The sequence below is a fragment of the Nicotiana sylvestris genome, chromosome 3 (genome assembly GCF_000393655.2).
Source record: "Nicotiana sylvestris chromosome 3, ASM39365v2, whole genome shotgun sequence".
NCBI classification, from domain to species: domain Eukaryota; kingdom Viridiplantae; phylum Streptophyta; class Magnoliopsida; order Solanales; family Solanaceae; genus Nicotiana; species Nicotiana sylvestris.
The window spans coordinates 105,962,893-105,982,377 of NC_091059.1; the positions used below are offsets into that span (position 1 = coordinate 105,962,893).

Below are 19,485 nucleotides of genomic sequence, written 5' to 3' on the forward strand. Positions count from 1 at the left end.
GTCACGTGGTCTCGTGGATCTGTTGTTCCATCGTATTTTGAAATATCAGGAATTTTAAATTTCTTTGGAATTGGGAGGGGAGCAACACTTGGCTTCCAGGGTTGTTGCAAATATTTATCCGTATCTATCCCTTTGATTACGGGCAGTACCTCGGGTATTTGCTCTATGCGGTCACTTTGCTCCTTGAGCTGTTTCTGCAATGTTAGTACTAAACTTTGTAAATCATAATTGACTAAGTTACCTGGTTCTCCCTCCTGTGATTCGCTGGGGGTTCCACCGCTACCTGAATTAACAAGCCAGGAACGAGGGTTTTCCAAGTGTTGTTATTTGGAGTAGGTGTGGGTGGTGCAGCAGGTAACTGGCTAGCAAAAGCCTCAAGAGCTTTATTGACCTGTGCAACAATTAGTTTCTGCAAAGCTTCATCGATAGCTTCAACATTTTCAAATTGAGCTTTTCCATTTGTATGAGATCCGTCAGGAGAGCCTTCACGAGACCACCGAGGAGAGCCTTGTGGAGAAGGGAGCGGGGTTTGACTACCCTGTGGATTTCCCTGAAGTTGTTGGTTTCCTTGAATGTTGTCATTGTTGTTCGACATGGTTGATGCAACAAGGAAAGTTAAGCTAAACGAGGATAGATTATCAAATTTCCGGTAACAGAACCAATTTGTTTAACCAAAAAATGAGATTTCGGTCAAAGCTTTAATTTAGAAGAACTCGGGTTACTGATAATCAAAAGTATATATGAAAGAAAGTAATTTGGCTAGCAATAAGATAATCAGAAGAAAAGCAAGTAAATCGGTATATTCAAATAATATTTCGTGTGTTTATGTTGATCCATTCTCTCCCTTTTACAGCTACTTCGGAGATATGCGTTTTGCCTTTGTCATAATAAGACCATTATAGGCAATTAAAGACATTAAATGCTATGTTACATAATCATTGTATTTAATACAAATTATCTAACGTTTTTAGTATTTAAGGCTCATTAAATACTGTATCTGTACTCCCGTGAACTGTCAGATTCATTCCCTTTGATTCCTGGACTTAAATAGGTACGGGCGTTGAATCTTTTGAGTATCTGCTTGTGCTTCCTCTTATGCCTCTGCTCGTATCTGTTGCAACTCGTCTCTCTTTGCCAATCATAACTCTTTGACCAGTCTACGTGTCATGGCACGTCATCTTCCAATCACTTAAATATGTAAACTCAATTTTTTCACAATACAACTTTATTAAAAACAAGTTGATTTCAGAAGCTCGCTGTCTTTGTCTCTGTTTTATGGTAGAATTCTTTTTAGTAATTTTTTTATCAACCTAGTTCAGCCTCACTTAAGTCGGTTTCTTGTTTAACATTTCCTACTTAAGTCAAGAAAGGGAGCAATATACATTTCGATTGTATCAGGGTAATGAGAATTTAACCTGGTCTCTATCTATCCTTATTTTTTGCACGTACAAAGATCTTGATTGCAGATTAATTTTATAATCGTGATATTCAGATCAGTTTGTACGTATATTAATTCTTATCAGCATGGATAGGAGTGTACAAAGAAAACCAATAAATCACACCAAATTGATAATTCGAATCAAATCGGAAAAAAAATCCGATTGTGGTTTGGTCTGATTTGGTTTAGTATTAGAAAAAAACCCGATCATAATTGGTTTGGTTTAGTTTTAACTAAGAAAAATCAAACCGAAATCAAATCAATCCAATATTATATTTATACAAATTTTAAATATATTTTATACATATAAATATTTATTGTAATGTAATTTATAAATATTTCTTAAATTGTTTTTACAAATTTATCTTTTAACATATTATTTCAAGTTTGCACTTAACATTCTTGAATGACAAATAAATTTTATTACCCATAAATATAGTAACTCAAACAAAATTCAAATCAATACTAATGCTAACAAAAGAAATTCTATTCAACAATAGGAATGTCGACAGTGTTGGATATCTATTTTTTTTTTAGTTTTACATCGGTTTATAATGAAAATGCATAACTTAATATATCTTTTTCTTTAGGGTTCGTTTGGCTGGGAAACATGTTATTCCATGATTAATTATTCCGGGATTAGTTATCCCACCCACCCATAGGGATAAAAAAATACTACAGTCCTGAGATAATTAATTTCGGGATTAGTTATACCATGATTTTATCCCAACCAAACGTGGGATAAACTCATCTCAAATCTAACTCCGAATTAATTATCCCATAACCCTATACCAAACGAGCCCTTAGTGCTTGGTTGTGTAATTAATAGTACTTATTAGCTATATTTATTTTAGCATGACCTATATATATATATATAATATTTTTAGATTATGTTAATTTTTATCTAGGTTTATTAATTAGCAATATTTGATTTGGCCAAATACATATACAACCCATCCAACTTGGCACTATTTTTTATTTTGGCACTCTATCTCTATCTTGTTCCATTCTGGCCCTCCAACTCTATTTTATATGTTCCATTTTGGCCTTCTAACTCTATTTCTTATGTTCCACTTTAACACAAAAGCTGAAATCAGTGCAAAAAATATAGCGCGTGTGTATACACAGATCTAAGGTGTAATAAATATCCAATTAAATATCGCCGCCTAGTTTTTTCATCCATGTCAAATGGGTCAATACTAAAATACCTGAACCCGACCGTATTTTTTCTGGGTTTATTTTATCTAAACGGGCTAGGTATGAAATCGGCAGATGAAAGATTTGGAACTTAGAGAATGAAGATGGGCTAACAGTGGATGAAAAAATCAGGTGGCAATATTTCATTGGATATTTATTACACCTTCGATTTGTGTATACACACGCGCTATATTTTTTGCACTGATTGCAGCTTATGTGTTAAAGTGGAACATAAGAAATAGAGTTGGAGGGTCAAAATGGAACAAGGTAGAGATAGAGTGCCAAAATGAAAAATGGTGCCAAGTTGGATGAGTTGTATATGTATTTGGCCATTTGATTTATACCATTTTATTATCTTTGTTATTGAATATTTTAGTATAATGCTATGACCTATCTCATATTATTGTGTTATTTTCTTGGAAAACATATTATATAGTTGTATCTTATTAGGACTAAAAAAATATTTGGAGCACAAGTTGTATATTTTATGCTATGAAGATTTTAACAGAAAAAATCCCGAAAAACCCCGAAAAATCCGAGATTGAAAAATCCGACTTTGTTGGTTTGGCCGATTTGGTTAATAAATTTGTATACAGTCAAAATCGAGCTTGCCTTTTTTTTTTTGTATTCCTAATCGATACTGGAACATGGCCGGCCAAGGATCGACCTCATTTTATATCGGACCATGATGCGAAGATAGATTGCCGAACTCACGACCCTGAGATTGATCGAGATTGAGATCATCCAAGATCGAGACCAAGCAGGATAGAGATTGAGCAAGATCAAGGGAAGCTTACTGAGCCAAATAACGGAAAGCCGAAATATCCGCGATCGGACGAGGATCGTGGCGGAAATCTCGGCATGTATCAAGAAGAGACCGATTAATTAGCTAATAATGAGATTTCTTACTCTATTTAGAATTGTATCAAGTGCATGACTCCCCTACTATATAAAGGGGATCTGATCATTTATAAAATGCATCATATTCACGCAATATAAAGCAATATACTACCTTTCTCTTAATCTTTCAATACTCTGTTACTTTGTTCATATTTTTCTAGTGGAATATTCGTTTAGTTCGAGGGCGACCTAGCTCGAGGTCCAAGGCTATACATTTCCTTTAATTGTTATCCATTTTTAGGGTAAATAGTTTTGCGCCTACCGTGGGGATAAGGATAATAGTGATTGTCTGGTACTAACTTTTGTGATACACACAATTTTATACTTGTTCTTGTAAGTGTCTTTGATTCCAGGATCAGCATGTCCAACTCTCAAGCAACACCCACACACAGACAATGGCCTTGGTCTCCATGACGAAAACGACAACATAGCCACCCCAGGGAATGAAGTGCCTCAAGTTAACCTCGATGGACTCCCGGCTGTAGACCTAATCGATGTCAGTTCCCATGTTGCCATTAATGCAAATTTGGCCATTGATCCTAAGAGTAGCGTCTGCAGAGACGTTCGATCAGTCGTTCAGAACGCACAAGGCGGTGAAAAAGGCGGTATCAACCTTCGAGTGATATTCGAAATGTTGCAAGCTTAACAAGCTGCAATAGCACAACTCCAAAACCAAAACCATGCACCGAGTAGGATCGAGCCCGAGCCATCACAAGAAGTTGTTCGTAGGGCCGAATCAGTGTTAAAGAGATCAAATGGAAATGAATCAGGGACCGATCCCGCAATCATAAAGATGCTCGAGGAACTAACAAAAAGAGTTGAATCGGGGGAGAAACAAATTGAAGCAAATGACAGGAAAGTGGAAACCTATAATTCTAGGGTTGATCAAATTCCGGGGCACCACCAATTTTGAAGGGTTTGGATTCAAAAAAGTTCGTTCAAAAACCTTTTCCCCCGAGCGCGGCCCCAAACCAATTCCCAAGAAGTTCTGCATGCCAGAAATTCCTAAGTATAATGGAATAACCGACCCCAATGAGCATGTCACTTCTTACACATACGCGATTAAGGGGAATGATCTGGAGGACGATGAGATCGAGTCCGTATTGTTGAAGAAATTCGGGGAGACCCTGTCGAAGGGAGCGATGATATGGTACTATAACTTTCCACCCAACTCCATCGATTCTTTTGCCATGCTTGCAGATTCCTTCGTTAAAGCACACGCTAGAGCTATAAAGGTCGAGACTAGGAAGTCGGACCTCTTCAAGGTAAGGCAGAAAGATAACGATATGCTCAGAGATTTTGTGTCTCGATTCCAAATGGAACATATGGATCTACCACCGGTCTCCGATGATTGGGTCGTTTAGGCCTCACCCAAGGACTAAATGTACGAAGCTCGGTGACTTCACATCAACTAAAGCAGAACTTGATCGAATATCCAGCTGTTACCTGGGCTAATGTGCATAATCGGTACCAATCAAAGATTAGGGTCAAATACGATCAGTTGGGGAATCCTTCCGCATCCATTTATCCTATCAGGCCCATTGATAGAGTTAATAGGGACATCGACCGAGATCCATGATTGAATAGGGATCGCTACGAGCCATACAATTAAGATCGAAGAGGCAACGGGCCTGGGCGCAACCCTATTCGAGGTGAAAGGAGAAACAATCGTGGTTAGAGCTCTTGGGGGCTCATGAGCAAGAATGGTTTCGACAGGGATGTCGGGCCCAAAGAAGCACCGCGACTATCAAAATATAATCTCAATGCTGATGCATCCACCATCGTATTAGATCGAGTGTATCAAAGATACTAGATGGCCTCGACCTCTGCAGACCGATCCAGCCCAGAGAAATCCCAACCAGATGTGCAAGTATCATGGCACCCATGGTCAAAGAACAGAAGATTGCATGCAGCTAAGAGAGGAAGTAGCCCGGTTGTTCAACGACGGGCACCTTCGAGAATTCTTAAGCGATCGGGCCAAGAATCACTTCAAAAATAGAGATTCAAATAGACAAAACGAGCAAGAAGAGCTACTACACGTGATTCACATGATTGTTGGAGGGGTCGATATACCTCAAGGACCAGTACTAAAATGCACCAAGATGTCGATCACAAGGGAGAAGCAAACTCGGGATTACATACCAGAAGGAACCTTTTCTTTCAATGACGAGGATGAAAAATGATCGTACAACCCCATAATGATGCACTGGTAATATCTGTACTTATAAATAAGACTAAAGTTAAACGTGTTTTAATTGATCCAGGTAGCTCGGCCAATATCATTCGATCGAGGGTCGTAGAACAGCTCGGCCTACTAGATCAGGTTGTGCTCGTGGCTCGAGTGCTAAATAACTTCAACATCGCATGTGAAACCACCAAAGGCGAGATAACTTTGATAGTGAACATGGTTGGGACCATCCAATAGATGAAGTTCCATGTGATCGAGGGTGATATGAGGTATAATGCCATATTCGGGAGGTCGTGGATCCACAACATGAGGGCAGTGCCCTCGACCCTTCACTAGGTTCTAAAGTTCCCGACCTAGAGGGAGTCAAAATAGTTTACAGGGAGCAACCAACTGCCAAGGAAATGTTTGTCGTCGACAAAGTGATACCGATATTGGCACTCTCATCAATAAAAGGGTCAATTTCAAAGGGAAAACAAAAGGTCAAATAGCAACCACAGACACCAGCCTCGACCCAATCAGAGAAGCAGGGGATTGACGAGGAAGATGACTATGGGGTTCCTCAATCTTTCATAGTCCCTGATGTTTCCGACGCCACTTAGTCAACAGTCGAAGAGATGGAACAAATCATACTGACCTAACATCAGCCCGAACGAAAGGTATACCTGGGCACGGGGAAAGCCCCCGAGCTTAGGGGAAGACTTATTCAATTCCTTAAACCTAACATGGATTGCTTTGCTTGGTCCCATCTCGATATGACAGGGATCCCACCAGAAATCACCACCCATAAACTAAGCCTGGACCCGAAGTTCCATCCGATGAAGCAAAAAAGAAGACCCCAGTCCGAGGTCAAACACACTTTCATTAAAGACGAGGTAACCAAACTTCTCAAAATAGGGTCCATCCGGGAAGTAAAATATCCTGAATGGTTAGCGAGAAGTAAAATATCCCGAATGGTTATCGAACGTAGTAATAGTCCCTAAGAAGGGAAACAAACTTAGAATATGTGTAGATTAAAAAGACCTAAATAAAGCATGCCCCAAGGATTATTTTCCTTTTCCCAATATCGATCACATGATCGATGCTACGGCCGGCCATGAAATCCTCAGTTTTATCGACACCTATTCCAGGTACAACCAAATACAGATGATCCCGAAAGACCAGGAAAAGACCTTGTTCATCACTAAGTATGGTACCTACTGCTATAATGTAATGCCATTCGGATTAAAAAATGTTGGTGCAACCTATCAACGCCTAGTAGACCGAATGTTCGAAGAACAAATAGGGAAATCTATGGAAGTTTATATTGATGACATGCTAGTTAAGTTCCTATGAGCAAAGGACCATTTGAAGCATTTGCAGGAAACTTTCAGTATACTGAAGAAATACAACATGAAGCTCAACCCAGAAAAATGCGCGTTCGGGGTCGGCTATGGCAAATTTCTCGGCTTCATAGTATCCAATCGAGGAATCAAGATCAACCCCAACAAAATCAAAGCTATTGAGGACATCCCGGTAGTGGACAACGTAAAGGCCATACAAAGGTTAACGGGGCGCATAGCCGCCCTGGGGTGATTCATCTCGAGGTCCTCCGTTAAGAGTCATCGATTCTTTTCGTTACTGAAGAAGAAGAATAACTTCGCATGGACTTCATAATGCCAATAGGCCTTGGAGGAGCTTAAACGATACTTATCGAGCCTGCTTCTGCTTCACACGTCGAGGGTAGATGAAAAGCTTTACTTGTATCTGGCAGTATCAGAGATAACGGTAAGTGAAGTCCTGGTCCGAGAAGAACAAGGTACGCAATTCCTTATCTATTATGTTAGTCGGACCTTAGGTGAGGCCTAAACTAGGTATCCCCATCTAGAAAAATTAGCTCTCGCTTTGATAAGCGCCTCTAAGAAGCTAAAACCATACTTTCAATGTCATCCCATATGTGTTGTAATGACTTATCCTCTTCGAAATATTTTGCATAATCTCGAGCTTTCGGGACGATTGGCAAAATGGGCTGTAGAAATGAGCGGGTACGATATTGAGTATCGACCCCGAATAGCCATCAAGTCTCAAATCTCGGCAGACTTTGTGGCTAACTTCACGCCGACCTTAGTACCCGAGGTTGAAAAGGAAATATTAGTCAACTCGGGTACATCTTCGGGAATCTGTACCCTCTTTACGGATGGTGCTTTGAACGCAAAGGGGTCCAGACTCGGCATCGTGCTAAAACCACCCACAGGTAACGTGGTTAGACAATCTATTAGAACTGTAAAATTGACTAACAACGAGGTCGAATATGAGGCTATGGTTGAAGGTCTCGAACTAGCCAAAGGCTTGGGAGCTGAGGTGATCGAAGCCAAATGTGACTCTCTCCTCGTTGTGAATCAAGCTAACAGAACCTTTGAAGTTCGAGAGGATCGAATGCAAAGATACTTGCACTAGCTATAAGTAACTCTACACCGATTCAAGGAATGGATTTTGCAATATGTGCATTGAGATAAGAATAGCGAAGTCGATGCCCACACAAACCTAGGATCATCGGTCGAAAACAATGAATTTAATTTGGGGGGCTGTCGTACAACTCATGAGGTCAGTGGTCGAGGAAGGCCACGCCAATATAAACTCCACAAGTTTGACCTGGGATTGGAGAAACTAATATATAGAGTATTTGAAGAATGAAAAACTTTCCTCGGACTCAAAAGAATCGAGAGCCCTGCACACAAAGGCAGCACGATTCACCTAGTCTGAAGATGGGACCTTGTTCAAAAGGATGGTCCATTAGCAATATGTTTGGGACCAGGAGATACTGAATATGTTCTAAGGGAAGTCCACGAGGTCACTTGCGAAAATCATTCCGGTGCCGAATTATTGGTCCACAAAGTAATCAAAGCTGGATACTACTAGGTCGACATGGAGAAATATGCAAAAAAGTTTGTTCAAAAATGCGACAAGTGCCAAAGACATGCACCGATGATTTATCAACCGGGGGAACTACTTCATTCGGTCTTGTCCCCATGGCTATTCATGAAGTGGGGAATGGACATTGTTGGCCCTATTCCATGGGCCCCAAGTAAAGATCAATTTACTGATTATTTCTCTAAGTGGGTTGAAGCACAGGCTTTCGAGAAATTCAGGGATAAGGAAATCATCGACTTTATTTGGAATCACATCATGTGTCGATTCGGGATGTCTTCCAAAATTGTATGCGACAATGGAAAGCAGTTCATCAGCAGCAAGGTGACTAAATTTCTCGAAGATCACAAGATCAAAAGAATCCTATCAACACCTTATTATCCTAACGGAAATGAACAAGCCGAATCGACCAACAAAACCATCATCCAGAACCTTAAGAAGAGGCTAACTGACGCAAAAGGAAAGTGGAAGGAATTTCTACCTGAGGTTCTTTGGGCATACTGTACAACATCGGAGTCTAGTATTGGGGCTACCCCATTCTCATTAGTTTATGATGCCGAAGCTCTGATACCGGTCGAGGTCGAAGAACCAAGCATTAGGTTCTGATATACGAATGAAGAGTCGAATAACGAGGCTATGAATATGAGCCTAGAATTATTAGATGAAAGACGTGAAGGCGTCCTCTTCCGATTGGTCGCCCAAAAACAACGGATCGAGAGATACTACAATCGAAGAGCCAATCTTCGATATTTCAGTGTCGGGGACTTGGTACTAAGGAAAATAACCCTCGACACCCGAAATTCGAATGAAGGGAAATTGGGGCCGAACTGGGAAGGACCATACTAGATTCTCGAAGTCATTGAAAAATAATCCTACAAGCTCGGAACGATGAATGGAGAACAACTACCGAGCAATTGGAACCTACATCACCTAAAACGATATTACTGCTAAGGTACGTCCCTTTTATATTTCCTTTTGCTTTAAACTAACACTTGCAGGTGGTCAATAAGAAACAACAATGGATTTATCGGCATGAAGTCTTTAGGTCTGAAAGCACGCGTTGTACTCTTTTTTCCTTAGACCGGTTTTGTCCCAAATGGGTTTTCCGACGAGGTTTTTAACGAGGCAACAGTGGATCGTGATAACTTAGAATCAAAGGCCGTTCACAAATCGGTATCAAAGATTGTATTTACAGTATCCTAGATTTCTCTACAATCAACCTCGAATACTGGGGGGATTACACTCGGATATCGAATTGTTCTAGCAAGGAAATTATTTCGAAATGGAAGGGTCTTGATAGGTAAGATTTACTATAAGGGCCAAACGATCAAAACGAACCATGCCCACGTAGATTGCTCGAGCCCTGACATAAAACATGTACGCATGTGTGACTATTTTTGACGAGAATAAAGAGAAGTACTTCCTTGCAACTATCTTATGTCTTGGAAAAATTTCCACTTTACAATCCCGTACTTTCGATCTTTTAAGAAAATGGGCTCAAGGGCTGATTATAATCAAAGTTCGGATGGTCACTCCCTCACTCGGGGACTGTCGTTCGGAAACCAACTTAGAAATAGATCAAGCTATTAAAATATCGGGGATGCAAGACCTATCAGGCAACCCCCGAATGTTAAAGGCCACAATCATACCCACTTGGGGACTGTTATCTTAGGCAAGCTTGGATAATTAGGGGAAGGAAGCCCACTAGGCTACACCCAAAATTAAAAGGCCACGGCCATATTAGCACGGCTCGGAGACGTCCGGAAATCGTAACAAAAATAGGCCTTCAAAATTTACATAACCAGTTCTAAAGGCTAACCCTCGGCAAAACTATATTTTGAAATTACTTATTTCGGGAGAAAGTTAATGATGACACTGAATCCAAAGTGCCCCAAAACTAAAAAAATGTGAAGGCATGATTTGTTCAAACATATACAACTTAAGATGTTTCGTGCTAAGACACTCTGACCTTTGTGAATACAAGCAATAAAACAAAGGAAAAGTTTGAGAGTCGAAAAGGGTAGAAAGACTTATATATATACGTCCAAATACAAAATTTACAACAGCCAAAATGGCCTCTAAAAAGATACAAAAGAAAGCAAAAATACAAAGGCCTGAGTAGCCTAGTCTTCGTCGGAGGCAACATCTCCATTCTCTGGATCTTCCCCATTTTCGAATCCGCTTAGGCTCTCGGAGTCTTCCTCAGGAAAGGTCAGCTTCCAGGATTTGGTCTCCTCTACTTTGGCAGTCTCGAGTTCGGCCACAATATCGAAACCTTGAGCCTAAACCTCCTCGAGGGCTTCCCTTCGAGCTTTCCATTTCGCATAATTCACCATACTCTTGGACTTCACTTGGATGGCCTCGACGTCAACCTTAAATTGGGCCACTTCAGCATCAGCTTTAGTGTTGGCCATGGCCACCTAAGATTTGGCCATCTCGAGTTCGTTGGCCAAATTCTCCTTATCGGAGAGAACCAAATCTAATTGGGACTGGAGCTCCTCGATTTTCGTGGCCTGCGCCGAGGCTTTCTCCCTTGCAGCTCGAGGCTGAGACTCGGGCGACTCCAGCTTTGCTTGGATGGCCTCCTTTTTTGAAGCTAAGATGCCCATACACCCCTTAAACTTTTCAACTTTAGCTCGTATGTCATCTATTTGTATCTGAAGGTCCTTGATCCGTTCGAGTCTCTAACGGACCTGCAAAATCAGATCGTTAGTTGTTATCTCCAACTCATCTTCACTATCGTGAAGCACTGGGAATACCTGCTCGGCCATCTCAGCATGCTCATCTCGAGCCATTACCAAATTTTCCAGAAGCTTCTCAATGAGAAGCTTGTAGGTATCGCTTTTCTCAGTGAGGTCCTGAACCTCAGCCTTGCGCTCCTCCCGGATTTGAAGGAATGCCTCGTGGTGCAATACCGAAGCCTACAAGTAAGAGAGAAAATATTAGAGTTATCTACAACTCAAAATTTAAAAAAGATAATGGAATGGCCCTCGAAGTTACCCGATTCAGAGCATGCTGGGCCTCGTTGAACAGGCAAGCGGCTCCCACCGCATCCATTGCGGCTTGGTCCTCTTCAGTCACCAAGCATCTCAAGTAGCTAGCGATCCCCATGAGGGGGGGGGGGAGAAGACTCGGGCATCCTTCGGAACAGTAAGAACTATGGTACGCCTACGATCAGGGTTAAGACTAGGGGTCGGGAATAGGTCCACTAGTTTTGGGCTCGATGAAGACCCACTGACGTCCAGTGATGGTGTCTTCTTCGGCACCGGTAAGTCACCAAGACCGGTGACATCTACTAAAGCTTCGAGCGACCCCTAAGGACCCTCCCAAGAGCGACCTACCAAGTTAGCAGCCTCGTGGATCGTGGCGTCCAAAAATTGAGGGGACTCAGAGATATCAATCACTCTGCCCTCAAGACATCTTCAGCTATTCGAGAAGCCTCGTCTCTGGTTCCTCCCTCGATCATCTCAGTTTGGGACGGAGCGGCCTCGACCTTTTCTGGCTCCGGAACTTCGGCCGAAGCTCCATCATCAACTTCCTCCAGTTCGGAGGGCTTTTGTGTCAAAGCACCAACCCGAGCACGGGCCACCACCTAGGAGTTGTCTTCTTCCTGCTCTTCTTCGGACTCATCCCTTAATCGGTGGATTGAGTTCGAAGGCATAGTAACGGCATCCCCTCGACCTGCGAGATCTCTTTGCCGGGCTTTTCTTCTCCAGGCTCGGGCAACTCGGAGCCTCTTTCCTCTTCTTCTCTTGGGCCTGCTTCAGAGCAGATGGTTGGGGAAAGACTTCTTCATCACCAGATGGCAGTCTCATTGTAACATCCTTTACAAGACCTACAAAAAGAAAAAGGATGAGTAATTTCGAGAAGAAGCGTAGGCAATAGCTATTCCAGGGAAGAAACCTACCATGATTACGGGCCTCCCATTGGCCCTTCGACAACTCCATCCAGGCACGTTTGGAGTAGGGTCTCTGTGACACTAGGCTTTCGACCCATTGCTTAAGTTCCAGAATTGGTTCCGGCATCTGGGCCACAGCTGCAACACCAAAACATACATGAGCAAAGGAAATAGGAAGTAAAACAACAAATTAAACATTCAAGGTGAAGTGTACTTACGTTTCATGTTCCACTTCTTAGGGAACGACATATCTTCAGCGGGGATCAGGTCTGAAATCTTTATTCGGACAAATCAGCCTATCCAGCCTCGATCCCGAGACTCGTCTATATTGGAGAACGGGGCTCTATTGGCCCGATGGACAAGCTTAATCAATCCCTCGATAGAGCCGGAGACTGTAGAGGCGCATGAGGTGATCGGGGGTGAAGGGACATCCCTCAATTTTTCTTGTGAAGAAGCGAAGGAGAATGACTATTCTCCAGAATGAAGGGTGGATTTGGTCGAGGGTGACGTCGTACCTCTTGTAAAAGGCAACGATGATGGGGTCTAAGGGATCCATCGTGAAGGGGTAAGTGTAAACACTTAGATACCCCTCCACGTATGTGGTGATCGATTCCTCAGGAGTACGAACTACTACGTCCTTGTTCACCCAGTGACACGCCTCCTTTACCTTTTTGAGAATGTCTTTGGTAATGGTACATATATACCTCGAGATCGGTTCACATCAGCCCAGCACTGCGGGAGTTTTTTCGAGCTTAAATTCAGCGTTGGTTGGGCACCCCGTCAGAACAAAATCCTCAGGGTGGGGTTCCGCCGGAGCCTCATTGCCGACAGGTCGTGATGAAGAAACAGCCTCCTTTTGTGGCACAATTTTGGAAGTTTTAGCCATTGATGAACAAGAGAAAAGAGAATTGGGATGATACGCTATTTGATTAGGGTTCAAGAAATTTGGGTATGAAAATTGCTAAGCAAAGAGATTTATCGAAGAAAAAGCTAGAGTGGGTAGAACGTAAAAGTTTGAATGAGGAAAGGCTTGGGTTTTATAGGTAGTTATCGACGGTTCAGAATCGGTGGTGGCCGACAACAACTGACAGGCATTTAATGCCTCAGTACCCGAACCAACGAGACGTTTCAGTATCCACTTGTCGTTGATGTCATAGCCGGGTTCGTCGCTGACGTCATGGCCCGTCGAGTCAGGATTGAAAAAGTTCATATCGTTTCTCGTCATCTTCTCTCCGAGAAACGAGAGGACTATCTGTATACAGTCAAAATCGGGCTTGCCTTTTTTGTATGACTAATCGAGACTGGAACATGGCAGGCCAAGGCTTGACCTCATTTTATATCGGACCATAATGCGAAGATAGATTGCCGAACTCACGACCCTGAGACCGATCGAGATCGAGATCAGCCAAGATCGAGATCGAGATCAGCCAAGATCGAGACCATGAAGGATAGAGATTGAGCAAGATCGAGGGAAGCTTACCGAACCAAATAACGGAAAGACGAAATATCCGCGATCGGACGAGGATCGCGGTTGAAATCTCGGTACGTATCAAGAAAAGGTCGATTAATTAGCTAATCATGGGATTTCTTATTGTATTTAGAATTTTATCAAGGGTAGGACTCCCCTACTATATAAAGGGGATCTGATCATTTGTAAAAAGCATCATTTTCACGCAATACGAAGCAATACACTACTTTTCTCTTAAGCTTTCAATACTCCATTACTTTGTTCATATTTACCAGTGGAATATTCGTTTGGTACGAGGGCGACCTAGCTCGAGGACCAAAACTATACATTTCCTTTGGTTTGCTTTTATTTTTATTTATAGTTAATTTTAATATCAATTTACGTATTTTTTCAGTTTGTGCCAAGTAAAATCACGTGTCCTTAAAACCACGTATAAATTTAATTATTATCCGTTTTTAGGTTAAACAAAATTTAAAAATTCGACACCATTAATTTAATTTGATAATTAAAAACTCCGAATCAACCTAACTTAGTACACCCTCAAGCATGGCTTTCGGAGTAACAGGCTTAGACCACTGACACTCATCAGGATGACTCCTAATTTGCTTTCTAGTTTCATTTTCTTCAACATCCGAAGAGAAAGAAGTACAAAATGGCCAAAGAGAATGCTGTAATAATGATATTGGAAATTTCGACCAAAAAAAAGTTTTTGTACTTTTACGAGTTTATAAAAGGTATCCATGAACACAAAGATACAAACAAAAATAAAATATGAATTAATTAGTACTAAGTGGTCCTCGATAGAATTCATCTTGAGAAGAGGTTGGTGAAAAAATTTCCAGATTTGGACTTCTCAAGGCAAGCCACGTGTGCATATCTTCCAAAATTGTCCACTTGCCGTGCTTCTCCTCTCGTATCCTTCTTGCAAACCTTGCACGTCTTGTCTACCCATCCCTCCTCCACATATTCCCCTTTTACTGTTTCAATGAAAAACAATTTGAAACGATCAATTGCGTGCTAATTAAGCCACACATTAATTACATTCTTTGTAATATACTCCCTCCGTTCACTTCTACTTGACGCGTTTTGATTTTTCATGATATTTAAGAAATAATAAATGAAGTACATAATTTACCACGATATTCATATTAATTGATGCATATTTTATTGGCTTTGAGAAAATTAGTTGAAATGAGTAATAAATACTGTGGGTATAACAAATTTTTTTTTAAACTTTTCTTGATATGCGTAAAGTGACGAGTGAAAATAAAAATCCAATTTTAATATACCTGCCAAGTAAAAGTGAATGGAGGGAGCAAAAGTTAAAAATGATTAGCTATAATTAATTACCTTCAACTAAGCCACATATTAATTACATTTTAATGTAGTAGAAGTTATATTGATCAGTTATAATTAATTACCTTCAACGTAGGACTTGAAGAAATCTTTGTATGTCCCGCCGATCTTCCTTCTCAGAGCTCCATACTATAGAAAGGCCATTAATAGGTCTTCATAAGTAAACAAGTACATGTAATAAAAAATAGACGTAACTTATACACACCGACAGCGTAAATATTTTTTTTTTAAAATACTATCAATATAGTTTAACATATTGTGTAGCAGATAACATATTTTGTTTTTCAGGTTACCAATTCACGTTTTGTGTAGTTATCTAAGTTATTGGCAAATGATTAATACCTGTTCTCTGGACATCCTCTCGCCAGATTGAGTAGCTTCTCTAGCTTCATCGATAAGCTCGGCGTCTTTAGCTGATCTAACCTGAGAAAAATCGAGAGCTTCTGTTACACTTGAAAACAAAGATTGCTTCTTTTTTTCCTTGGGTTCTTCTGTATCCTCTTTCTTTGCCTTTGCTGAAACTGCGAATACAAGTTTTGAGCTAGGAAGAATAGTACTAGGGAAATATTGATCTGAACCACCCAAATAGTTTGGCATAATACCATTTTGAGAAGCTGTAAAGGGAATAGCTCTCAGTCCCATTGTTTCTGAATTGAGGTTTAATTACTAGTGACTAAATTCACTTCCAAGCTGCAGCTTTATATTGGTCTATCATCTATGGGAGAAATTTGTTTGTGGCATAGTTATTTTTAGACTAAAGAACAAAAAATGCAGGGCCAGTGATAACTGGTGGTTGATAACAGATGACGTGGCTTTTGGCTCACAACTAAAATTAACATCAAATTTTGCAATCTTTCCCAATAATAATAAGTACTACTTACTATCCTCGCACACAAAGCAGCTCTGGGCCCCTTACATGGAATCCGAAACCAAAATGTTGTTTTTTTGGACTCAAACTACACAAATAGGTGGTAAAAAAAATGACCTTTTTATATATAGCGCCATAATACCTGGCGCTATATACTAACAGTAGCGGCACCGTTAAGGTATAGCGTCAGGTATTGTGGCGCTATACTGTAAAAGCTGACATGGCCAGGTATAACGCCACAATACCTGGCGCTATATATACATCATTAATGTATAGCGCTAGGTATAGTGGCGCTATACATAGATATTTTATACCCCTCCGTCTTCCACTCGATTTATCCTCCATTTTTAAACCCCCATCTTTCTTGGCCCCCACCAAATACCTCGTTTCTGCCATTTTTTTAAATTTTTTTTTTTGGGTCCCCCCGACACATAAAACTCGAAGAAAAAGGGTCCCACATTCGAGTAGAGTTTTGTGCTATTGTTGATTCACAATTCCGGAGTCAAAATTTTAATTTTTTTGCTTTGACAAAATTCTAAATCGAGGTATTTCGATTTATTTTAAGTTGAAATAGTTATAATAATGTATATTATTTGATTTGTATGTGTTCTATTTCGGTTTGTGTTTTTTTTTCCGAAACTAGCATGTTAAATTTATCCGGATTTAATATTAGTGTTTTCTAAAAAATATAAATTAGTAAGATAAATTTGTCTGTTAATATCCTGATTTATATATATGTGTTTTCATGCCGTTTTGTATTTTATTTGCAATTAAATTTATTTGTTGTTTATGGTTAATTTAGATTATTTTTTAGCGTAGTAAAATCCAGACCTTTATATATATATATATATATATATATATATATATATATATATATATATATATATATATAATTTGTACAATTAAGTTATTAAAAAATATGAATTTAAATTATAATAAAAACACATAATTATTAATGATAGTTTAGTGTCACTGGTCCTCAAAATATCGAGCCCTGAACCCATATATATATAATTTGTACAATTAAGTTATTAAAAAAATATGAATTTACAGTTGACGACATGGACGCGACTACACATCCCGGCCCCCGGACGTTGGATCTATTAGCCTTACATCCCCAGCATAGATCCGAGTATATATGAGACGGACAGTTGCTTACGCAGACTTTCCGGGCTAGGAGAGTGGATCTATTATGGGAGTTTTTGAGTCCTCCCCGCGTTCTATATCCCTGCGTGGTCCATTACTTGGAGGAGATGGGATTATATAGGATTATTAGGATTGGCCGGATACAGCTCGACTATGCTTTGATCACGGCCTTGATTGAGCGGTGGCGACCGGAGACGCACACTTTCCATTTGCCCATCGGCGAGGCCACCATCACACTCCAGGACGCTGAGATTTTATATGGCCTGTCCGCTGATGGCTTGCTAGTTTTACTGCCTGCGACCATAAAATATTATTCGCGGCAGGCATATTGGGATATGCTGCACATGCTCACGAGTTTCATGCCGGAAGACGAGGCGGTAGTGTCTGGGTCCAGTCGTATACAGTTGGTCCCCATTAGAGACCACCTGGTGCAGATCCACCATACTATCACCGATGAGTCTGCAGAGGTGGATGTACAGCGATATACGAGGCTGATGTTGCTCCTTCTATTTGGGGGGGTCTTGTTCCCGAACACTTCGGGGAACCTAGTGAGCCTCCGTTTTTTGCATCATATTGCCCGGTTCGAGGATACATTTTTGTACAGCTGGGGTGGTGATGTCATCTCATATCTGTACAGGCAGATGTGCCGGGCTTGCATCGGCACACAGAGAGACGTTGGTGGCTTTCTGTCGCTTCTACAGGTGACAACATATTCAAATAATATGTCCATTAGTTACAATTCTACCTAGTTATAGTTAATCTTATACTTTACGTCAACTTTGTATGTTAGGTTTGGGTCTGGGAGCGATTTCTGCAGTTTCAGCCACCTCTACCACAACTACCGGCTAATGTAGAAATTCCGCAACTCCTTCTAGCCTGTAGGTGGGTTATGTGTCGTACTCTTGCACGAGAGTATGATGCCCATCATAATCTCCCACTCTGCAGGGATGTGTTGGATCTGCTGGAAGACGCACAGGTGAATATCTAACTAAACTTACTTGTTATAGATTAACTTAGTGTTGTGCATACTAACGGTTTGTGTTCTTATTTGATAGTTCATCTGGACGCCGTACAACGATGAAGTGATAGGTACCCTGCCGGCGTATTGCACGTTCGGCCGACATATTTGGAGGGCTTCTGTCCCGCTCATATGCCTCAATATTGTCGAGCACCATGCCTCCGAGCGGGTATTTCATCAGTTTGGCCTGCCGCAACATTTACCGACTCCGCTTGCATGGCATGCTTTACATTATGAGAGGGATGATCGGTCCAAGGCAGACGACACATTTATGGCATGGCTTAACGAGCAGTTGGGTACCTGGGACAGGCGAGGGGACTTGACCCCACCTCCGCAGCACTTTCCTATTCCACGTTATATGGCATGGTACCGCACTGTTTCCCGACTTTTTATCGGGAACCCAGTTCATCAGGCACACGGTCGGTACGTCCCATACACCGGGAGACACGAGGCCCTGGTATGTTTTCTGTTATTATTAGTTATATAGCTATAATTTAGTGCCAAATATGTAGTTTATATTTTTTACTTTGTGCAGGCGATTGGATTGCATACCGTCTATCATATGGGGCAGCAGATGCAGAGTTATGTCCACGATCCTGTGGCCATGTAGGAGTATAGTCGTCGATTCATGGATGTGGCTGCCCAGATACTGCAGCGAGCCCGATCGGATCAGCATTTGGCGCACGAGGCTGATTATATGGACCCAGTGCAGTACCATTGGGGTCGTGGTATCCCACGAGCTGGTGGTGGACGACGAGCTGGTGGTGCCGGACGATGTGGACCTGGGCGGAGAGGAGGTGGTCCCCAGCAAGGGGGCGTTGAGGTTGCTGCTGATGATGTTGCTGCTGATATGGCAGGTGGCATGCATGAGACGGACATGCCGTCTTACAACCTTGGAATTTATCGCACTCCAGTGCCATCGCAGGTGACCCCATCGGGTCAGTTATTGATCACGGGCTCGGATATTCAAGGAGTGGATTGGGGTAGATACTGCCCAGGCCCGTCTACCACTGTTGAGGATCGACCGACCCGAGATTTTTATAGTGGGCGCCGACTGAGTTATGGCTCCACATCACATGCGCATGTATGAGTTTATTAGTATTG

General features: G+C 41.3%; 1 protein-coding gene across 1 annotated transcript; it reads right to left on the bottom strand.

The window, feature by feature from the left end:
- Positions 1-14,682: 14,682 nt before the first annotated feature.
- On the bottom strand, positions 14,683-16,105 carry LOC104224444 (uncharacterized). Its single transcript, XM_009776096.2, has 3 exons — positions 15,692-16,105; positions 15,415-15,478; positions 14,683-14,970 (listed from the first exon to the last, which is right to left on the bottom strand). The coding sequence occupies exons 1-3, from the start codon at positions 15,989-15,991 to the stop codon at positions 14,801-14,803; spliced, it is 534 nt and encodes a 177-aa protein (XP_009774398.1). The 5' UTR covers positions 15,992-16,105; the 3' UTR covers positions 14,683-14,800.
- Between the last annotated feature and the right edge of the window lie 3,380 nt (positions 16,106-19,485).